Raw genomic sequence first — 19,795 nt, forward strand, 5'->3', positions numbered from 1 at the left:
TTAATCCAGCACATGGATTAATTTAACATGTTAATTAGTATTTTGTTAGGCATGATGCTGTACTATAATTTTTTTCATACCTGTTTTTTTTTTATATAATTACTGAAACAAAATACACTACAACAGCTTGGCAGAAAAGGTGGTGCTTTATTAGTGAACAGCAAAAATAGCACAAAAGCACCCAGGCTTAACTAAATACAAAATGTACAAGTATAAAGGTAAAAGAGAAACACAATAAAACTAGGAAAATAAAAATGGGTCTGCGGTAGGGATGGGTGAAAAAGTAGCCAACTCAAAGATGGCGGGCCGCAAATGACGATGGGAAATACATTACCCAAACTACTAACATAGGGGGCGCTCTAGGCAACAAGGGATTGAAAATACAAGCTTAAAGTTGCTAATCAAAGCTGAAATAGATTTAAGGTAACTGTCTAAAAGTTGAAAGTACTGGCCATAGCCTGGGTGATCGAAAAAACGAAATGAGGGTGGAAGAGCTATGTAGCCTCTGTAGGCCAAAGACTTCCAGTCACCATGTGCCTTTATGAGGTGATCTGAGACGCCTGCAGCTGCTGCTAAAGTAGCTCCTCCCCTACGCAGGCCATGAACAGTATAGTTTAAGGGGTCAAGCCCAATGTCAATGACCAAAGACCTAAATTTTCGGGTGAGAGCATGACTAGTAAGAGGAGTGAGAGATCCTGAATGAGAGTATACAAAGGCAGGTGAGGCCGCTGAGGCAGGGATGTGAATTAACATGTTACAATATGCAGTGACCGGGCAAATGACCGAGTTAGGTATTTTAGCTACAGGAATAACATGCCAAAAGTCATGTTTCTGACGAGTTTTTGACCACTGGGTGTGTAACATTAGACCTTGCACTGCAAATGAGATGTCCATGCGACGGAGTTGCTCTTGCGGTAAAAATTTGTGGCGTGACGTAGGCACCATGTTTGACTTTCGAAGAAACAAAATACAAGCCCATACAGCTATATCAAATTCGTTATCCAGGTCCAAATACTGTCTCATAGCTAATAAATGTTCTGGTAAAATTGGAAGTTTCTGATGCGGCATAGATGACATAGTTTTCTCTAGTCCCCGTAGGGTAAGTTTGACGTCGATGCTGTGAAAACTGTCATTACAAAAACCTAAAAGCTTGTGCCAGGTATTGATACCAGATACATAGTTTCTGATTGATTAAGTGCTTTTGAATGAATGCGAAAGCACGCATGCACATATACATAATGTTAATTCTGCAGCTGGGAATGGTTCAAGTCCTAGATTGGTGCAGCAAGCAAGGTATGAATTTAGCTGGCAGTGCAAGTTTTTGTAAGTTCCTGGGCGGAATGCCGATTTTTAACTTCAGCTTTTATTTCCTCTATTGTATTACCTGAAAAAATTCAAATGTTATGGTTAATTATAAAATCTTGTTCCTGCACATGTTGTTCTACCAGTTTAAATTGTGACATAGAGCTGATGAAATTGACTGCATGGGATTGGTGCTTGTGCCACCGTGAAAGTAGATCAGCTGCTCTGTTGTCCACCCCAGACAGATGAGTTGCCCTTAGCCGTATATTGTATGTTGTCGTTATCAACCAGATATTATACTGCTCCTCTCTGCCAGACCCAGAGTTAATGATGTAAACAGAGACTAGATTATCACAGTATATAATGAGTGATTTCCCTGATAACTGCATTGCCCATAGGCGTAGTGCAACCAGAATGGCTGTTAGCTCCAGTGCGGCTATTGGCATGTTGAGCATTGTAGAAGGAAATTCAGTATAAAAGTACTCAATAACACTTGTGTGTTTTTGTAACCAGCCACCACAACCAGTAAGGCATGCATCTGTAGCTAATCGCATATCTGGTGCTGAGAACAGTTTCTGGAATTGTGCTGACACCGTTGTAACAACGCATGAATGCGATCCACCATGATACATCTGTTGGGGGGACAATTTGATACTGAATAAGTATCTGGGACTCGTCGTTAAACTTGGTCCCCACGCTAGGTTCGAAATATTTAACTTGGGGTTTCACCTGGAATACTGCCGCAATGGACAGTTCGCGGGGGGACAGAATCACGATCACAGCGATAACACTGAACTCAAACCACTTTATTATCGCAGAATTCTTGAAGGAACCAAACACTAACACAATGTAACACAATGTCCAGTAGCAAGTACAAAACTATGTAAGTTTACAATGTAAAGTTCCACGACAAAACTTACAGCAGACGGCTCACTGGTAAACAATAACACAACTCTCGAATTCTACCTTTTTGAATAGGGGAGTCCCCTATTTAGAGTAAAAGCCCGCGAAGAGTCCTGATTGGTCAAACAGCGATCACTCTCACATCATGAATAAATGGAACAGTAAAACGATATAATCGATGTACTATGTAAAAATACAATAAATGATAACGATATAAATGATATATTATTGATTGCAAATATTCTCAATGTATTATCGATAGTCTCAACAACATCCCTACGGAAGTAGGCAGAGTTTAATATGATGATGTTTCTTGTTGGTCTTACGAAGGAGTACCAACATGTGACAAAGAAATAGTCGAGCAGGATGTATACAGTCTGCTATAAATGCCAGCTTGCCAATGAGTGATTGAAGCTCTCGTTTAGTGCATTTTTTCCTGAGTGAAAACTTTGATACCAGCTCTTCTGCTTCACTGAGTTTTTGTTCTGGGATACTAACTTGCATCTTTATTGTGTCAAATTGTTTTTCCAAAAATGTTAGACAGGTCGTTGGTGGGCAACATTTTTCAATTGACAGCTCAAACCCGTACTTAGTAATTGTGTCTTTGAGTGAGTCGTAGGCTTTCTGTGCATTCGCTGGTGCCTCTCCTCCTGCAAAGTCATCAATGTAATTGGTGGCCTGGTATCCCAATTTGCGATAAATGTGCATGAGCCCGTTTGTTGTTCTTTGACATGCCATGGCGGCTGACCGAAGACCGAATGGAAGCTTGGTATCGAAGAACTGTAATCCCCTCCATGCCAAACCTAACAGATGATAGTCATGGGGATCAACTGTAATCCATCTGTAGCAACGCCGTATGTCGGCTTTGAACAATAAGCAACCTTGACCATAATGGTTTATAATTTGAATCAGGTTGTCAATTGATGGGTACCGAAGTTTATATGGATCACCAAGAAAATTGTCATTTGGTATGCCATCGTTGACTAATGTGCCTGCTGGAAAAGATAGATCCATAACAGTTCGCCTTTCGGTTAACCCTTTTTTTGGTACAGATGATGCCAATGGTAGTGATAGTGGATTGCCTGAAAATGGACCGGCGAGCGCTCCAAGCATGGTTTCCTTGGCAATATATGAATCAGTATGTGATGAAAAATTGACTGCAGAATTGTGATTGTGCTTGAATGTGTGGGGTAGCACGCTATCTGTGTAGTTGATTGGCCAACCAAATTGCAGAAAGTCTACGATAATGTTATCAATCTAATCATGTAGCGATGTATGCCACAGTTCTACATTGAATGTTGATGGCACGGTAATTCGCTGATCCTGGTTTGGCTTGCCTGATTGCACGATAACTGTGTGTGCTTTGCACAAGAAGTCAAAATTCAATGTGGATGTTGGTGGCCAGCTGATAGTTGGTGGTTCGATAATGCTGGTGTTGGTTAAATAAAGGTGTTTTTTCTTAATGTTTTTTATAAGTGTATAATGGGTAGTTAAAACGATTTAGCGTAACCTCGTTAGAGCCTACAATATCATCACCTGTGTCCTTGTGGGTATTTTGACTGTAGTGCGCAATAGATTGGTCTGGTCTTTTACTGCTATGTGCTACTGCTATGCTATGCTATGTGTTGGTATCCATCGAGGGGATACACGTTCCATACAAGGTAACTATGGTTTGCTCTTCGGTGGTGCGGGAACATGATTATGAAAAGAGGTATTTGTGTGGCCCTGGGAGACCGAGTCCAACGTGGGGACATGATTGTTAAGTGATGTATTTGTGTGGTCCTGGGAGACCAAGTCCAACGTGGGGACAAAATGTTTATGAGGGGGTAATACAATTGAGGTATCGGTGATGGTACTGCTTGGATCGTGATTAATGTAACTGTCACTACTATTTTGTATATTGGTATGTTGTTGTCATTCCTTTGGTTTGTGTGGGCAGTCCTTGGCTGAATGTGTGGCCTTGACTTTGCGTATGAATAAACACGGGCGGCAAATATGGTACTCTGTCTCACCAGCCTGGTTTTGATGATCACTCCCATGCCTGCACTGCCCCCTTTGGAAGTTGCCACAGTAGCGTGTCTGATCTCTTATGCTGCTAGTCTGCCTAGTAAAGAGACATCTTGCCTTAATATGCGAAAAGTCACCGTTCCATCTTTGTAAACCTCTCTCTATTTCCTTCAGTACTTCGGCATGGTAACTGCGGACTTCGCTCCAAGTATACAATTCACACAAGTGCAGTAAGTCAGTAAGATGGCTGGCTCTTAGCTGCTTGTATTCGGTTCAGGCTCTTGGTGAAAGATGATATAAATTTCGCCCCTTGTCAATGCTGGGAGGGTCAGTTGGTTGTATGGCAACTCATCCGTATTTGAACCATGTGTAGCCAGTTTACTTGTAAACTCATGGGGCCATGGAACACTTGGTCAGTAGACTTTCTTGCAGCACCTGATTTTGGCTTCTTTTTCTTTAATTTAGGGTGAAATACATCATAAGCTAGTTTCCTACCTTTCGTATGGTATCACCATTGGAATCTGAGGATGATGTAGACTGCTCAGATTCAGAATCGGTTGAGCTATGGGTTTCTACTATTTGCAACTTTTTCTTCGCTCTACGGTCTTTTTTTTTTCGTCACCAGTGTTCACTTTGGATTTAGAACTGTGTGTTTTCTTGACTTTGCTTTTGAGAGCTTCGTTTTTGGCCATTTCTGCCTCTATTTGTAATTCAATTTGCAGTTGTTCGTTTACTTGACGAAGAGCCTCCAGCATATCTTTTTAGTCCTGAGATGTTGTTAAACTCCAACTATGGATCAGTTTGCGAGTTTCAGTTAACTTATCTTGTAGTGGTGACGATGTGATGCATGCTTCGTCGTCCTGCTGTGTGGGAGTTGAAGTAGCCATCTTATAAAAATCGAACGAGTTGCTGGTGTTATCCCTGCAAAGTTGCCCTGATGGTCCTCGATGATTGCGTAAGGATACTTGACAAGTAGAACAATGTATATGTGGTAAAAAGAATGAGGAATTATTTACATTATCTGATCTCTCTGGCGATTTGGTTGGGAGATGTACCCGGTTGTACATTTTTCTGGGCAAAATAAAAAATTCTTTCCCTTCCATACTCATTATTTTACAGAAAATACTATCTTTGCTTCCACAAAATGTATGTTTCTACAATTAGTTAAACTCCCCAAATTACACCACTATACATCAATATATTGATGCTAATATTCTAGTAGTAAACTTCATTACCTTATATACATTCATAAGCCACAGTTAATACTTTAATTTAATTTGCTCTATTAGTTACTGGCAAGGTTAAATAGACTGTGTCTCACTCAAAGTTCAACTTTAAAGCTGAGGATCCTAGATGAAATAGTGGATGACAGCAAGAGAGATTTAGTTCTACAATTAGGAAAACAGCCTTATTTCAAAATATTTGGCGACAATATTAATCTTGATATTAGAGTGAGGACGACTCATCAGTCAAGCGTCAGTCAACACAGGGATATCCATTGGTTTCATTCCAATATAATCTTTAGTAGAATTGCAACATCTGTCCTGTCTGATGAGCCTCCATTAGTCGATCAGAATGTCATTACACCACCTGACTTTGTACTCACAGCAACTGAGAAGCAAATACTTCTTGGTGGGTATAAAGTTATCCTTGGCAAAATTATAGCATCCAATATACCTTGTTTCAAGTGGTTGGATGAAATGTTACCAAAGCATGTGCCACACACGTATTCAGATCAGATGTCACAGAAGTCTCTTCCTGTATTATACAAAATTGAACTGAAATCTTGAATAGCTATGAGAATATTGTGAAGGAGTTAACCACTAGTGCTTATGCTATGTTTTGGTTTATAAATTATCTGGCTAGCTTCTAGATAATATAAATTGCCTTCTAAAAATAATTTCACAATTGTTTATCAAGGTGGTAGGTACTTTTATATCACTGCTATTGCTACACTATACTTTTTTTATTGATTGACATCACAAGAAAATCAAAGAAAAAAGTGGAAAAAAACAGATTCAACGAAAAAAAACATGAAAACTATATAATTCCTCATTCAAATGTCTTAACTACACTTATGAAATTTCTCTATATACACTTGTAAAAAAAACATTCCAAAAACCACAATTTTGTTATAAAACAATACAGACATCTATGCTTACAAATTAACAATATAAGTTTCCTAGCGTTCTACCAAATATTATTGGAGTTATAACACCCACAAAATAGTTCACAACAACGATGGTGGACGACAGACATTTCTTTCAATCCATTGAGGGAAAGCTGACATATAACTGACAACGGGAAAAAAAGATGCTTAGATTCTATGGTAGAATACAACTAAAATAGTGTAAATCATGTTGTCTTGTTCACCATACACTGTGAAATGTATGCAGTTTATCTCATAAAAAAACAAACCAAGCTTTTTTTAAGAACTACCATAATGATTTTCATTCAATAAAATACACTTTTTACACACATATTTTAGTAAAAATATCTTCATTTTTAAGATTAAACTCATTGGATGCATAACCGGGGATACCTTCAATTCATAAATGTCCAAAAAATAAGGGGTCTTCTGAAGGAGGAAATACTGTAAATGCTAAGGGAACTGTCCCCATTTAATTTATATAGGTTGAGTATATTATATTTAAAAATGATATAAGAATTATAGGAAATAACAAAAATGCACAGTACAGTGACAACTCATAATGTAGCCTGGAACATTGCTGAGAATGATATTATTTTTGCCTACTGGGTACAGCAAAAACATTGGCTCTCGTAACTACACAACTTTCATGGATTATTATCCAAAATTCATTCAAATATTAAAATATTAGTTTTAGTGAAAATTTTTAAAAAGCATCCCCTTCATTTGTAAGGCAAAACCCTTATATTCAAATGTTATTCAATACCTCACCCATTCAGTCAAGCATATTCTGCAATTTGAAAGTGTCACGATGTATCATCAAATGTGGGATTTATTTTAGACATGTTCATGATTTATCTAATTTAAATTGTTCACAGGTACCAGAATGCCAAATGTTGTTGGCGGTGATCAACTTACAAGAGTTGGGTAAGAAGGTGCCAAGAAATTAAGATCCTTAGCTGATACACCAGCAAAACGATTTGAGCACCTTCATCCATTTGCGTTCGAGATGTGGCATACACAACAAGATTTACTCCATGTAAGTAAATTGTAAATACTTGTTATCTATTTAACAATGGTACACATGTAGTTTAAGAAAGCAATGAAGTGTGTCCGTTAATAACTCAGTCATATGATAGTTAGGCAACAACTGAATAAATTACAAACTTAAATTAACCTTGGCTTGCAAAAATGGCATGGACAGAATTAAAAACACAAATCCCAAAATCAGAATTCGTCCAACAGGGAGTAATAAATCTCACATTTGTAAAAATGGTATACTAGGGAAGAGATAAACGACAACAAAAACAAATATTACACTTCAATATTACACTCACACTCCATCTTAATTAGTACGGCTACTACTAATTAATTGAATACTTACTGTACAATGACAATATTTTTCATCTCAACATGCCAAATAATAATTCCTATAATATCTTTCTCTAGAAAGCCTATAGATGTCTGTTTAAAGGGAACACAAGGGTAGAAGGCACATTGAATTACTTTGGAACCATTCTTGAAAGAAGTGATGTAAACGTTAAATCAAACTATAGAGCACATGAAGAGCTGTTGCTACTTGTTGGTGAGCATCTTATCTTAGAATAGGTACTCGAATATCTGAATATGGAAAGTGTAGATGTTCACCCAAGCAGTTTATTATCACTACAAGAAATCAGATGTTAGAGTCAAGGGGAGAAGGCTGAAATAGCTGACACCATTCTAACTTGTATTTTAAATCATTATAATTATGGTAACTTTTCAATTACTAATTTACCTGATGTATCCTCAGATGATGATCATTTATTTAATTATAGTATGAATTTATGTTACTGGGTAATGCATCTCATGGAGCTAAATGACACAGCAAAAAAAAAGACATTGCCCGGTTAGTAAGTAATTGTAAATTGAGGTTCTGCGCATGCGTCAAATTCGTTGACCTCGTGAGTGGACGGCTCCGGACGATATGAAGAGAAAAACTGCTTAAAAATATTGGAAAAAGGACTAAAAATGCCACAAACGAAGAAACTAACCAATCCTACCAAGAATGACACCGTCACTGCGAAACGAAGAGTCGATGACATGCTTGCCAGCAGTCGAAAGCAAAATGAACAACACGATCACGTAATCCAAGATAGAGATCTCGAGGCAGCCATGGCATTGTCAGAACAAGAAAGATCAATGGTGATGCTGAGACTTTTGTTCTCAATTAAAGAAGAGATGGCGAAAATTGACCCAATTCAGTGTTTCCACTACCGTTCGCCAAATCGCCAAGTGGCGGAAAAAAATCAGAATGGCTAATAAAAAGTTTCCCCAATTCGTCATTTGGCGATTGCTAAAATTATAACGAAAATGTGTGAACTTTTTCTATTTGCCTGCCCAGAAAGATTTCCACGTGAAAAAAATCGAAACACGTAAACACTTGTCTAATTATCATAAAACAACTCTATTTTGTAAGGCTGATTCCAATTGGGTAACTTGTGACCTCATTCCGTTTGTTATCCAATAGCGTGCACTGTATTATATAAATGACGTCATCTTAACATTTATTAAAATGGCTGCCAATATGCAAAGCTCCGCTCGTAGCAAACGAATTTATCAGGGTACGCTTGACAGTTTCGTAGAAGGACAAGTAAAACCACCTCCTTTGAAAAAAGACAAGTCTGAGGGTGATCACGAAGTTCAAATAAATGTCACAACGGATGATTAACCGAAGAAAAATCAAGGTCCCGAAAGTGCCAAGAAAGTCGCGTCAACCGAGGTATGCGTGATGACTGGGTTAAATCATACCCGTGGCTAGAACTTGATTACACAAAGAACTTGATGTTTTGTAAATTTTGTAAAGAAACAAGTAAACGAAATATCTTTACTAATGGATGCGATAAACTGAAACTTGACAATGTGAAGAAACATGCATCGACAAGGGATCATAAACAAGCAATGCAAGATAAATTTTCATCACGGGATATGAAGCATGCAATGAAAAATTCGTTTGTCGAAGCAGAGCCTGCTGTATTGGCAGCCCTACGCAGCGTGTACTGGTTCGCGAAGGAAAATATCGCCAATGTAAAATTGACATCTATGAATCAGTTTTTGAAGGAACAGGTACGTAATATATTACTAAGAATGTTTTATCTCTTCACTCGCCATTACCTAGTTTATTTATTAATTTTTTGTTGATAATTTGTCAATTTAAAAACAAAACTAAAATGATTTTTTTTAAATTTTAAATTTTTTAAATTGACTTGAATCCGTCCAGAATTTGAAGTGTGATGACCAAACAACATATGAGCACTCCAGCAGTATAGAAGGTTTTCAAGCATCTATTGCTGATGTAATAAATAACAAGATGGGAGAAGATGTTAAGGAGGCTGAGTTTTATGCTATTTTGTTTGATGAGTCTACAGATGTTTCGGTTGATAAAACCCCGATTGTTTATATACGTTTTGTTGATAAGCAAGGGGAGGCCAAAACTAACTACAACTGTTAAAAAGAGTTAGAAAGTGGTGATGCTGAAACAATAACAGAGAAACTTTTGGAAATCATTAAAATGAAAGGATTTACAGTTAAACATTTTATTTCACTAGGTAGTGATGGTGCATCAGTGTTTACAGGCAAAAAGTCTGGAGTTGCTGAGTAAAAGAGCAAAATCTATTTATAGTGTCTGTACATTGTGTAGCCCATCGCTTAGCTTTGGCTGCATCCCAAGCTGCAAAATCTATACCATACCTTAAAAAATACCAATGCCATTTTTAAATATTTTCATTATTCGCCAAACCATATGAGCAAACTAAAGAAAATACAGCACATACTGGGCGATGCCAAAAGAAGATTTAAGCAAGTATTTGATACACGTTGGCTTTCATTTAGTGGGGCTGTTGATGCTATAGTGATATGTTTTGATTCACTGATAACATGCTTTATAGAACAGAGTGAAAAGGGTGATCCATGTGCATCAGGTCTTTTAAAGTAAGTGTCTAACTACAAATTTCTAGCCACATCTTGTTTTCTTTCTGATGCACTGTATTTTATCAAGCTTTTATCTCTAAAATTTCAGAGCAGAAATGTTACATTTTCACCAGTTTCAAGCGATATACAGTCAACTATAGATTCTATTGTTGCCTTGAAGTCTATTGATGGCAGTAATTTGAAAACTTTATTTGAGGCAATTCCAACAACAAGTGAGGGTGATTCATTTCTTTATAAGAGTCATACAATTCAAGACAGTAAGAAACAGAGAAATGATTTTAATTCAGTACGAACCCAATTTATTGTGAAATTGGCAGATAATATTGCCACTAGGTTTCCAGATACTGGTATTCTTGAACCAGATACTCTCCCTAACAATAAGGAGAAACTTTTAGATTTTGGTTTTTCTGAAATTGATATATTAGTAGAGCATTATGGTACAGAGAAGGTATTGCAATCTGGTCCTGTTTTTGCCCCACTAATTCATCCAGTAGATACAAGGAATGAATGGATCAATCTAAGGACTTTATTACCTGGCTGTAAAGGCATGAACTTTGAACAATTTGGAAAGTATTTGCTCACAAATTATAAACAAATTTATCCAAACCTTGCAAAATTGGTGCAGATTGGTCTAACCATTCCTATGTCAACTGCTGAATGTGAACAGGGCTACAGTGCATATAATTTGTGCAAAACTAAGCTTAGAAATAGGCTCAAGGTGGAAAATGTAAGTGTTTTAATGAACATTAGACTAAATGGTCCAACACTTACAAATTTTGATTTTCATTCTGCTTATGCTGTTTGGTGCAGTCAAAAACAATGGAGAATTCATAGTACCGGTAGTGTGCCAACAACTGAGGTGTTCAATAATGTATGGCCACCAATGTAAGACAATTACAACACACTCTAAGTGAAATTGATGAGCAACTAGACTATAGTTCTGATTGTCTAGACCAAGTGTCAGACACTGAAAGTTAAGTGAATCAGAATTATATGGTGTTAATTAAACATTGTATTGTTATTTTTTTTCTGTATTGCAGAATATTGTTATACTACATTGTTATACAAATGTTCACTTTTATTACTTGAACATGTTAATACAAGTCAGTTACATTACAAAGTTGTGTGTTTCATATAAGCATTATATTTCATGCTTAAATTGTACTCCCTTCTGGGGTCGCACTCTTTTTTTATAGTTAAATTAATTGTTTTTTGTAAAAGCCTGGTTTTCATTTGTCAGCTTCTATGTAACAGGAACTGGCTATAGAAAATTATTTTTGGCTAATGTTTTGGAGGTTGCAATAGCCACTTGGCTATTATCCTCATACTTCTAGGGGAAACACTGCAATTAAGTATCAACTAACAGAAACGACTCAGAAAGTGGAAGATATGGAAATTTCACTGAATCAAGTGGGCGACCGTGTAGATGAAGTTGAAAAGACGATAGAAAACGTAGCACGTGAGGCGGAATCGATCAAAGGACTGAGGATGTGAGAACTGAAAAATTACGATCTAGAGAACAGAGGAAGGCAAATTAACCAAATTTCTTTGGTTTTGGGGACATGGAAAAGAAGGAGCGATCGTGCGCCCGTTTCATTAGCGAATTTATTGTGAAACACATGCAAGTGAGAGGGATTGAGGAGAACGTCGCCATACAGCGTGCACACAGTACCAACTCGTTCACTCAAATCAGGGAAACCACGTAAATAAATAAAGGTCGTCTTTCTGGACGCGAGTATTGCTAGAAGAATCCTCTATGCTGCACCGAAGTGCCTCCGAGAGAATCCATTCCATCACAGGGAAACTTACGTCACAGACGACGTGAGTAAACACGTATTGAATGAAAGAAAGGGACTGGACGGCCAAGAAGAAATTTCTGAGTGTAAACCCGAAAAAAAGTGCTTCATAGCGTGCCGAGTACCGGCGACATTTATGTACGAAGACGACCAGAGAATCATAAAGACAATAACGGTAAAGGATTTGAGCGCAGGGGATCACGAACTTTCGTGACCATCATGTAATTAACATTGGCGTTATTTGAACGCTGGACACAGAGTATTTATTATTTACTTATTCATATGTTAACATTGAGGGGTCGAAAGGGGTCATAGTGCAGGTGAGTTAAATAATTTATACGAGTAAGGATTTTTATAATCGTTTTCATGTTGTCCTGGACGCCGCCCAGAGTCGCAGTGCCTAAGATGTTGATACAAGTGTTCGGGCTTATGATGAGTACGGCAACCGAGGTGGCTCACAACATGCCATTTTATAAAACCATTTTTACAATTCATTTACATTTTGAAAATTCATTTTTATTTTATAATCCCTTTTTAATAACCATTTTCGGTTTCGAAATCGATTTTTAAAGGCCACTTTCAATTGTTTAAATTCATTTTCGTTTTTAAAATCCGTTTTCGTTTTTAAAATCCGTTTTCATTTTTAAAATTCGTTTTTCTTTTTTAAAATTCGTTTTTGTTTTTAAAATTCGTTTTCATTTTTTAAATTCGCTTTCATTTTAAAAATCCGTTTTCGTTTTTAAAATCCATTTTCGTTTTTAAAATTTGTTTTCATTTTAAAAATCCATTTTCGTTTTTAAAATTCGTTTTCATTTTAAAAATCCATTTTCGTTTTTAAAATTCGTTTTCATTTTTAAAATACGTTTTCTTTTTTAAAATTCGTTTTCATTTTTTAAATTCGCTTTCATTTTAAAAATCAGTTTTCGTTTTTAAAATCCATTTTCGTTTTTAAAATTCGTTTTCATTTTAAAAATCCATTTTCGTTTTTAAAATTCGTTTTCATTTTTAAAATCCGTTTCCGTTTTTGAAATTCATTTTAATTAAGAAATCCTTTTCTGTTTTTTTAAAATATATTTACATTTTACGTCCAGGTTCTTTTTCCAAAAAAAATTAAGTAATTTTTCAAAAATATTTGTAACCTTTGGCATCGACCACCGCGTCACGTGACCAACGTACTGTCCAATCACGAAGCCTTCATCTTCAATCACCGACGAGACCGGTCATACAGAGCACTCATTTTGCGACTTGCATGTTATCAAGGTAAGTAAGTCTTCATGATTTTCGTTCTTCTTTACACCCAGATTAGTATAATCAACTAATATGCGTGTTTGTGTTTGATTACTCTGAATAATTGTGACATGTTTTGTATATGACAACCCTCCATCGATAATTTCGTTGCCAGTGAGTTTTGCATATTAAACGCATTAAATAACTATAATACATGTCTCGGGCATAATTGTGTCGATCTGTTTAATTGATGTATCGACGATTGTTATTTCCTTTCTTTTCTCAAACCTAATTTTCAACTTCACTTTTTCGAAAGCCATGGATCTACCATTATTTGTAGAGAATTTAGTCATACGGGGAAAGACGAATGACACAATCTTACTGTACCTCAAAAAGAAATTAAATATTAGGTGGAGGTAAGTAACTCGACACATTGTCAATAATAATTTGTTTTGTATATTTCACAGACAGCAGCTGTTTATTATTTGACTTATTACGATGTTACTCATGCACTGTCCCTCAACACCAGTTGTTGGGGGACGGTGTCTGAGGTTAACGTTGTAGGGATGGCATGGCTGACAATACATATTGTGCCACTATCAAGTCATCTATTTGTATTAATTGATCACATACACTTAACCACTCAGATTACAACAGCCTCAAAAATCTGACAATTTTATTTCGTCACCATCTTGAGAATAGTAGTGTTCATGCTACACGATGTGCGGAACTTCTCATATGATTGAATATCGGATAAACCATGAAGTGTAAAATTAGACTCAATTGCATTCACGCACTGGAGGAAACAGGGTTAGCCCGGGCTGTGTAACGAACTTGTTAAGAATATAATTAAATCTTTAGTCTTTTTTAACTATGAGTACTCGGTACAATAACTAGGAATGTATACATGTGTGTTATACGGTTATATAACAACACAAAGTATATTCAAGTATATTCAGAATGTGCAGATTATAGTATAACGGGAAGTAGAACGGAGTCTCACCGCCGGCAATTTTGATCACTACGTTTGTTCATATCCCAGCTGCTTATCTGCACACCTTTTAATCTCCACTCTCTGCCAATCAACGACCTCCATAATATATATAAGCATCTGAAGACCATCATCCGTCATTCACTTGTATTACACTTGCCCCAATTATGGGGGAACCGGAAGTGTAATTGTATATTACAGACACAGTCACAGGGACTGTGTTACAGAGTATAACATAGTGGGAATGTGTACAAATCTTTTGCAATCTGAGCAGTCGCTGGACTGGTGTGGCTCGTTAGTTTGTGTATATATCTGGTAGCATCGCTTATGTGTGGGATTGAAATACAAACACAAGTTCAGCACCGTCATTGAGGTTTGACTCACAAACCTCATTGACGGTGATGAACGTCACTTGCATTAAACTTAACTTGCAATTGACCTCACTGTGATGCCGCATTCGAGCCGTACGCAATATGTCGATAACGCAGACATATCTCATGTATATTATTTTAAAATGCGATTATTAATGGAAATATTTTATTATGAAACGCTGAAATCTGGTATATTCAGTCTTGACCACCACTTGTGGTTATTTGAAGACTGTACATGCTTTGTGGCATACTAAATTGGCCAAAAAAAATTGAAAAGTGTCTCCAATGTTTACACAGATAACCGGCGTAAGCGTTGGCAAGCTTAAATAGATATACAGCGCCACCAGTGGCTGTTCCCGGCTCCATGCGTCCATCCTGTTAAACACCCATCCACTCTGAAGTTATCAGCATTATCTAATAAAATACGAGGCGGCGTTGTCACTGCAGCATGTACAGCATGACAATTCATTTCGATTCATTTCAATTATATCTATGACCATAGACCCTCAACAAAGGGTTGAGGGTCTATGCTATGACTAAGTATGCTTTTCTTCTTCTCCTCTTTATTATTTGTTCTTATTGTTTTGTGTGTGTGACAAACAATAAACAAATATATGAAGATTGTTCTTGTTAAATTGAATTTTTATACTATTCAGTATATCTACGTTGAAAAGGAGGATGGTGTCATGGGGAGTAACAAGGCACGATAAATCAGTAACGCCTGATGAAGTCCTTGAGGCGATAAAAGTAAGAAACTATATTAAACTTTATATCCAATTAAACACCAAATATTATAGTATATGTTAGACATGTTGATAAATTCAAAAAATACTTATAAATGCACTTTTTCTCTATTTATCAGATGGAAATGAAAGGCTCAGGGAGGCTACTTGGGATTAAATCCATGCACAAACGCGTCAGGCAAAAGTACCACATATTCGCTACAAGGTAAACTAATCGGTATAATTGTGTCTCGCATTGTACTCATTTGCTGAAATAGCAATATAATTGTATTTGTTTTCGACAGAGATCAAGTAGAGGCCATCATGGTAGCCCACTTTTATGACCAAATGTGCATGCGAAGAAGAGGACGATTGGTTCCAGCTATCGGCCATAGGCGAAAATATTATTCCGAGGTATGTTTACATTAGACAGTGGGAGCAAAGTTGAATATATGAATATATGCCTGAGTTATTTATCCGGAGAGCATTGTAAAAGCCTGCAATAGAAGTGATTCAATCGTGAATTGAAAAGTTTTAAAGTCTCCCAAATACATGATTTGTCCAACTTGAAAATGATTATAAATTAACGGACTTTTTCTAGGGACCAAATTGGTATTGGCACTGCGATGGTTATGATAAACTTATGGGATTTCGAAAGAAAGAGTATCCCTTCGCTATTCATGGCTGCATTGACGGATTTTCAAGAAAAATACTATGGCTCAGGATATACAAAAGCAACAACGATCCCCATGTTATATGCAAGTACTTTTACGACGCGATTACGCAGAATAAAGGTGAATAAAAATAAATATCCATAATTGATGTCTCATTATAAAATACGTAAAATTTAATAAACTGTGTGTAAAGAAATGGCCTGGGAATTCGATGGTCTGATTTGTTAATTCCGCATTATGAATAAATGTTGACGAAAATGATATCGCCGTGTCCATAATTCTCTGTTTTGTCGCGGTCAACAACTAGAAAACAATGAAATACTTATTTATTTAACGAAAAAAGGTAAAATGAATATATTGAATATTATACAATGTATTATATATTCAGTTCTGTATATTGTGACACATGGAACGATTCGAAGTACACGTAGACCACATATACAGATGTTCGTTCAGTTATGTATGTTTTACTATGTGCACATGTGTGTTTTTTTTTTGTGATGTAGTAACTTTAAGCTGTTAAACTGATTCGTGCATTTGTAATAGAAAGAAGAATCGGCGCAAATGTAAACGAATTATAATGCTTATGTCAGGCATTTTCTGTTGCAACAGTTATTTGTTATTTCATAACACAAATAATGTTACCTTGTGTATCATTTTAGTCTGTCCGAGCCGTACAAGGTCCGATCGTGGTACGGAGCTGGGAGATTTGGTGCAGGCCCAGATGTATTTTAGACGTGATCATAGTGACACATATGCGTTTGAAAGATCACATAAATATGGTACTTCAATGTCCAATCAGGTATTATTGCATCTAACAATTCTCAGAAACATAATATCAATAATTTACAACACATATACTCAGATGCTGGGAATTATATTTATTTTGTATCACCTTTGTTCATTATCATATACGATCAACTGGAACAGGCATTCATTTTTTGGACATCACGTTAGAATGTACATTATGCAATACAATCGATTTACCTGTATGATTTTCATGAATCTTCCGATTACAAACCTATATTAGTTAGTTGACAGCATTTACACTTTTAGAATGCCCCCATACGATGTGTAAAGCCCAAATCGATATATAACTAGAACATCAGCAAAAACACTACAATAATACTTGACAATAAAATAAACCACAATAATTCAATCTAACAATCACTGCAATAGAACATGGCTTACGTTATCAAGACGTTATTGTGAATCATGGGTAGTCATACACGTTCGCATGTATTCCCATAACAGTGCTTAACAACACTAATTTTTCTTATGAGAACATTCGAAAATTTGCAGAGACTGTCAGTCACTCTTCTATCTCTTTTATTGTGGCCAGTTCATTGACAACCAAATCACTTCTTCATACTAAGTATAAGTCTTATGCTAATCTGTTTTTGTATGAATAGTGTATCGAGAGTTGGTGGACACAATTACGCAAATACAGCAGTCAGTTTTGGAGGGAGGAATTTAAGGTACTGTATAACAGTATTGTATAATGTCGATATATTTGCGTTTTTTATCAAATTTATAGATCATCCCAATCTGTTCCTGATCTACCGATCAGAAGAAAGCTTTCAAATACCCATTATAATGTCATACAAATATTTTTTTTTAATATCAGATGTTGAAAGATTCAGGGATATATGACAGTGACAGTTTAATTGACAGGTAAATGTAAACTTCATGAAATCACTTTTGGAATGAATTATATCGTTAATTGATATATATGAAACTATTAGGATGTATGTTGATTGTGTCTAATTCAGACTATTCATTAATTCTATGATCATGCACAGAAACTGCCTTATGTATGTGTATATGCCTATATTAGAGGAAGAACTTAATGAATTTGCGGATGAATGGAACTCGCATAGAATTAGAAAGCAAAGGAACCAATTACGACCAAATGGTGTACCAGAAGACTTGTACAGTTTTCCCGAGTTAGTCGGTATGTATTCCGATTCACACACAAACCATGAAATATTCTTGAAATTTATACCAGTGAACATATCCTCACGTGTTGTATATCAATGAAAGTGATTGGCAGGTTGGTGGCTGAAGGCTTATCTAACTAACTTTATTCACATAATAAATTCTCTTTGAAAATACCATAATACAAAACCAAAACAATTTGTATTTAGCATCATTCCCAGGCATTTATATACATAAAAATCTTATTGAAATGCAATAATTGTTTTTTTTTTTAATATAGACAGACATTTGGGTAATTATGTAAATTGAGCAATTATGCAGAGATTTCAACCCAAAACTAAGTAGATCTGTTTATTGCTTGGCGGAAAGGCGAAAAGTGAATTATTATGCAAATCAGATAAATATTATGTATATAAACCCAAAACTAATAAGATCATCACATTGTCTTAGAATATTTATGTACCAAGATTCATTAAAATAAGATAGATACTTGTGACAGTTGACAATTATTATGTAAATCAGTTATTAAATATATGCATATTTTAATGTAATACTAATAAAGTAAAGTCACAGAGCATTTATGTACAAAACAAAATTATTATACACATTCGGTAATTAATATGCATGAATATTAACCACTAACCTATCATGTCTGTCTGCCCTATAAAATCTATGTAACATTGAAATGTGATGATTATTACATTAATATGCATCAAATTTACCAAAAACTAATAGGGTCTGGGCTTTGTTCCAGATCATCTTTGTCCAAGTTTCATTTAAAGCTGACCAGTTGTTGTTGGGGGTAATTATGGAACAGACACACATACATACATATAAACAGAGTAGCTGCAAAGACTCCCATTGTGTGCTTCTTACACCAAAGTCAAAAACTGAATTTAAATTCAATTTAGTTTTTAAAGTATTAATATGTCAATTTCATTGTATGAATTTTATTAATTTTGCAGGTGCCAGAGATATGGGATACAGTGTATCTGATACTGACCTTGAATCTGTAGCAGAAGAAATGGGTGTTGGAACTGGACTACCAGACTATCTGTCAGCAGAATTTAGAGAAGCAGCAGATAACGAAATATCTGAAGAATTCAACATTATTAATGTAAACAATGCTAAAGCAGCCTATGTATTTCTTAGAAACACCTTTAATCCTGATGTGTAATTTTGAAAGATCTGCAAATACTGTGGCCAAGAACCGTTTTGTTATAATTGTCCCAATGTTTCTATTCGTCCTCTGTTCCTGTTTTTTGCATGATCTATTTACAATACTTCAGTGACCTAAGAAAATATACGATACTAATATATTGTTGTAGCATAAGTGATATATGATCTAAACTATCATGAATAAAATGTATAGTGTGTGACATGACTTAGTGTGTTATAATTTATATATTTTTCACAGCAAACTAGCCACATTGTTCTGAAATTTGATATGTAGTGTGTATGTAAATTAGAGTTAAAAAAATTGACAATTGGTCATGCAATGCCATGGTGGATTTCAACAACATGGAAATGTTCTATTTATCATACCATTTTTATATTTGGTATACAAGAACTTTAGCACAGACTGTAATGTTGTGCTTTAACTAGAAGCTTCACTATACGAGTGTCCTTTGTCGCATAACTGGTCCATTCGTCCGAGTTGAGAATTAATGTTTTTGTGTGTCATGAACTTGTATTAATCTGGAAATAACATCCTAAGGAGTTGTTAATTTGTCCTCATGACTTGTG

At 35.9% G+C, this 19,795-nt stretch overlaps 2 protein-coding genes across 2 annotated transcripts; both read right to left on the reverse strand.

Annotated features, from left to right (window-relative positions):
* Nucleotides 1–342: 342 nt before the first annotated feature.
* LOC102806508 (uncharacterized) lies at nucleotides 343–1,077 on the reverse strand. The gene has a single exon (XM_006812663.1). The coding sequence runs from the start codon at nucleotides 1,075–1,077 to the stop codon at nucleotides 343–345; it is 735 nt and encodes a 244-aa protein (XP_006812726.1).
* Nucleotides 1,078–2,481: 1,404 nt separating this feature from the next.
* LOC102806384 (uncharacterized) lies at nucleotides 2,482–3,318 on the reverse strand. The gene has a single exon (XM_006812662.1). The coding sequence runs from the start codon at nucleotides 3,316–3,318 to the stop codon at nucleotides 2,482–2,484; it is 837 nt and encodes a 278-aa protein (XP_006812725.1).
* Nucleotides 3,319–19,795: the final 16,477 nt, after the last annotated feature.

This window comes from Saccoglossus kowalevskii, chromosome 8 (genome assembly GCF_978046115.1).
Source record: "Saccoglossus kowalevskii chromosome 8, keSacKowa6.1, whole genome shotgun sequence".
In the NCBI taxonomy this organism is placed as follows: domain Eukaryota; kingdom Metazoa; phylum Hemichordata; class Enteropneusta; family Harrimaniidae; genus Saccoglossus; species Saccoglossus kowalevskii.

Coding starts and splice junctions, on each gene's coding strand:
- LOC102806508 (XM_006812663.1), bottom strand. CDS start 1,077: ATGTCATCTATGCCGCATCAGAAACTTCCAATTTTACCAGAACATTTA.
- LOC102806384 (XM_006812662.1), bottom strand. CDS start 3,318: ATGCTTGGAGCGCTCGCCGGTCCATTTTCAGGCAATCCACTATCACTA.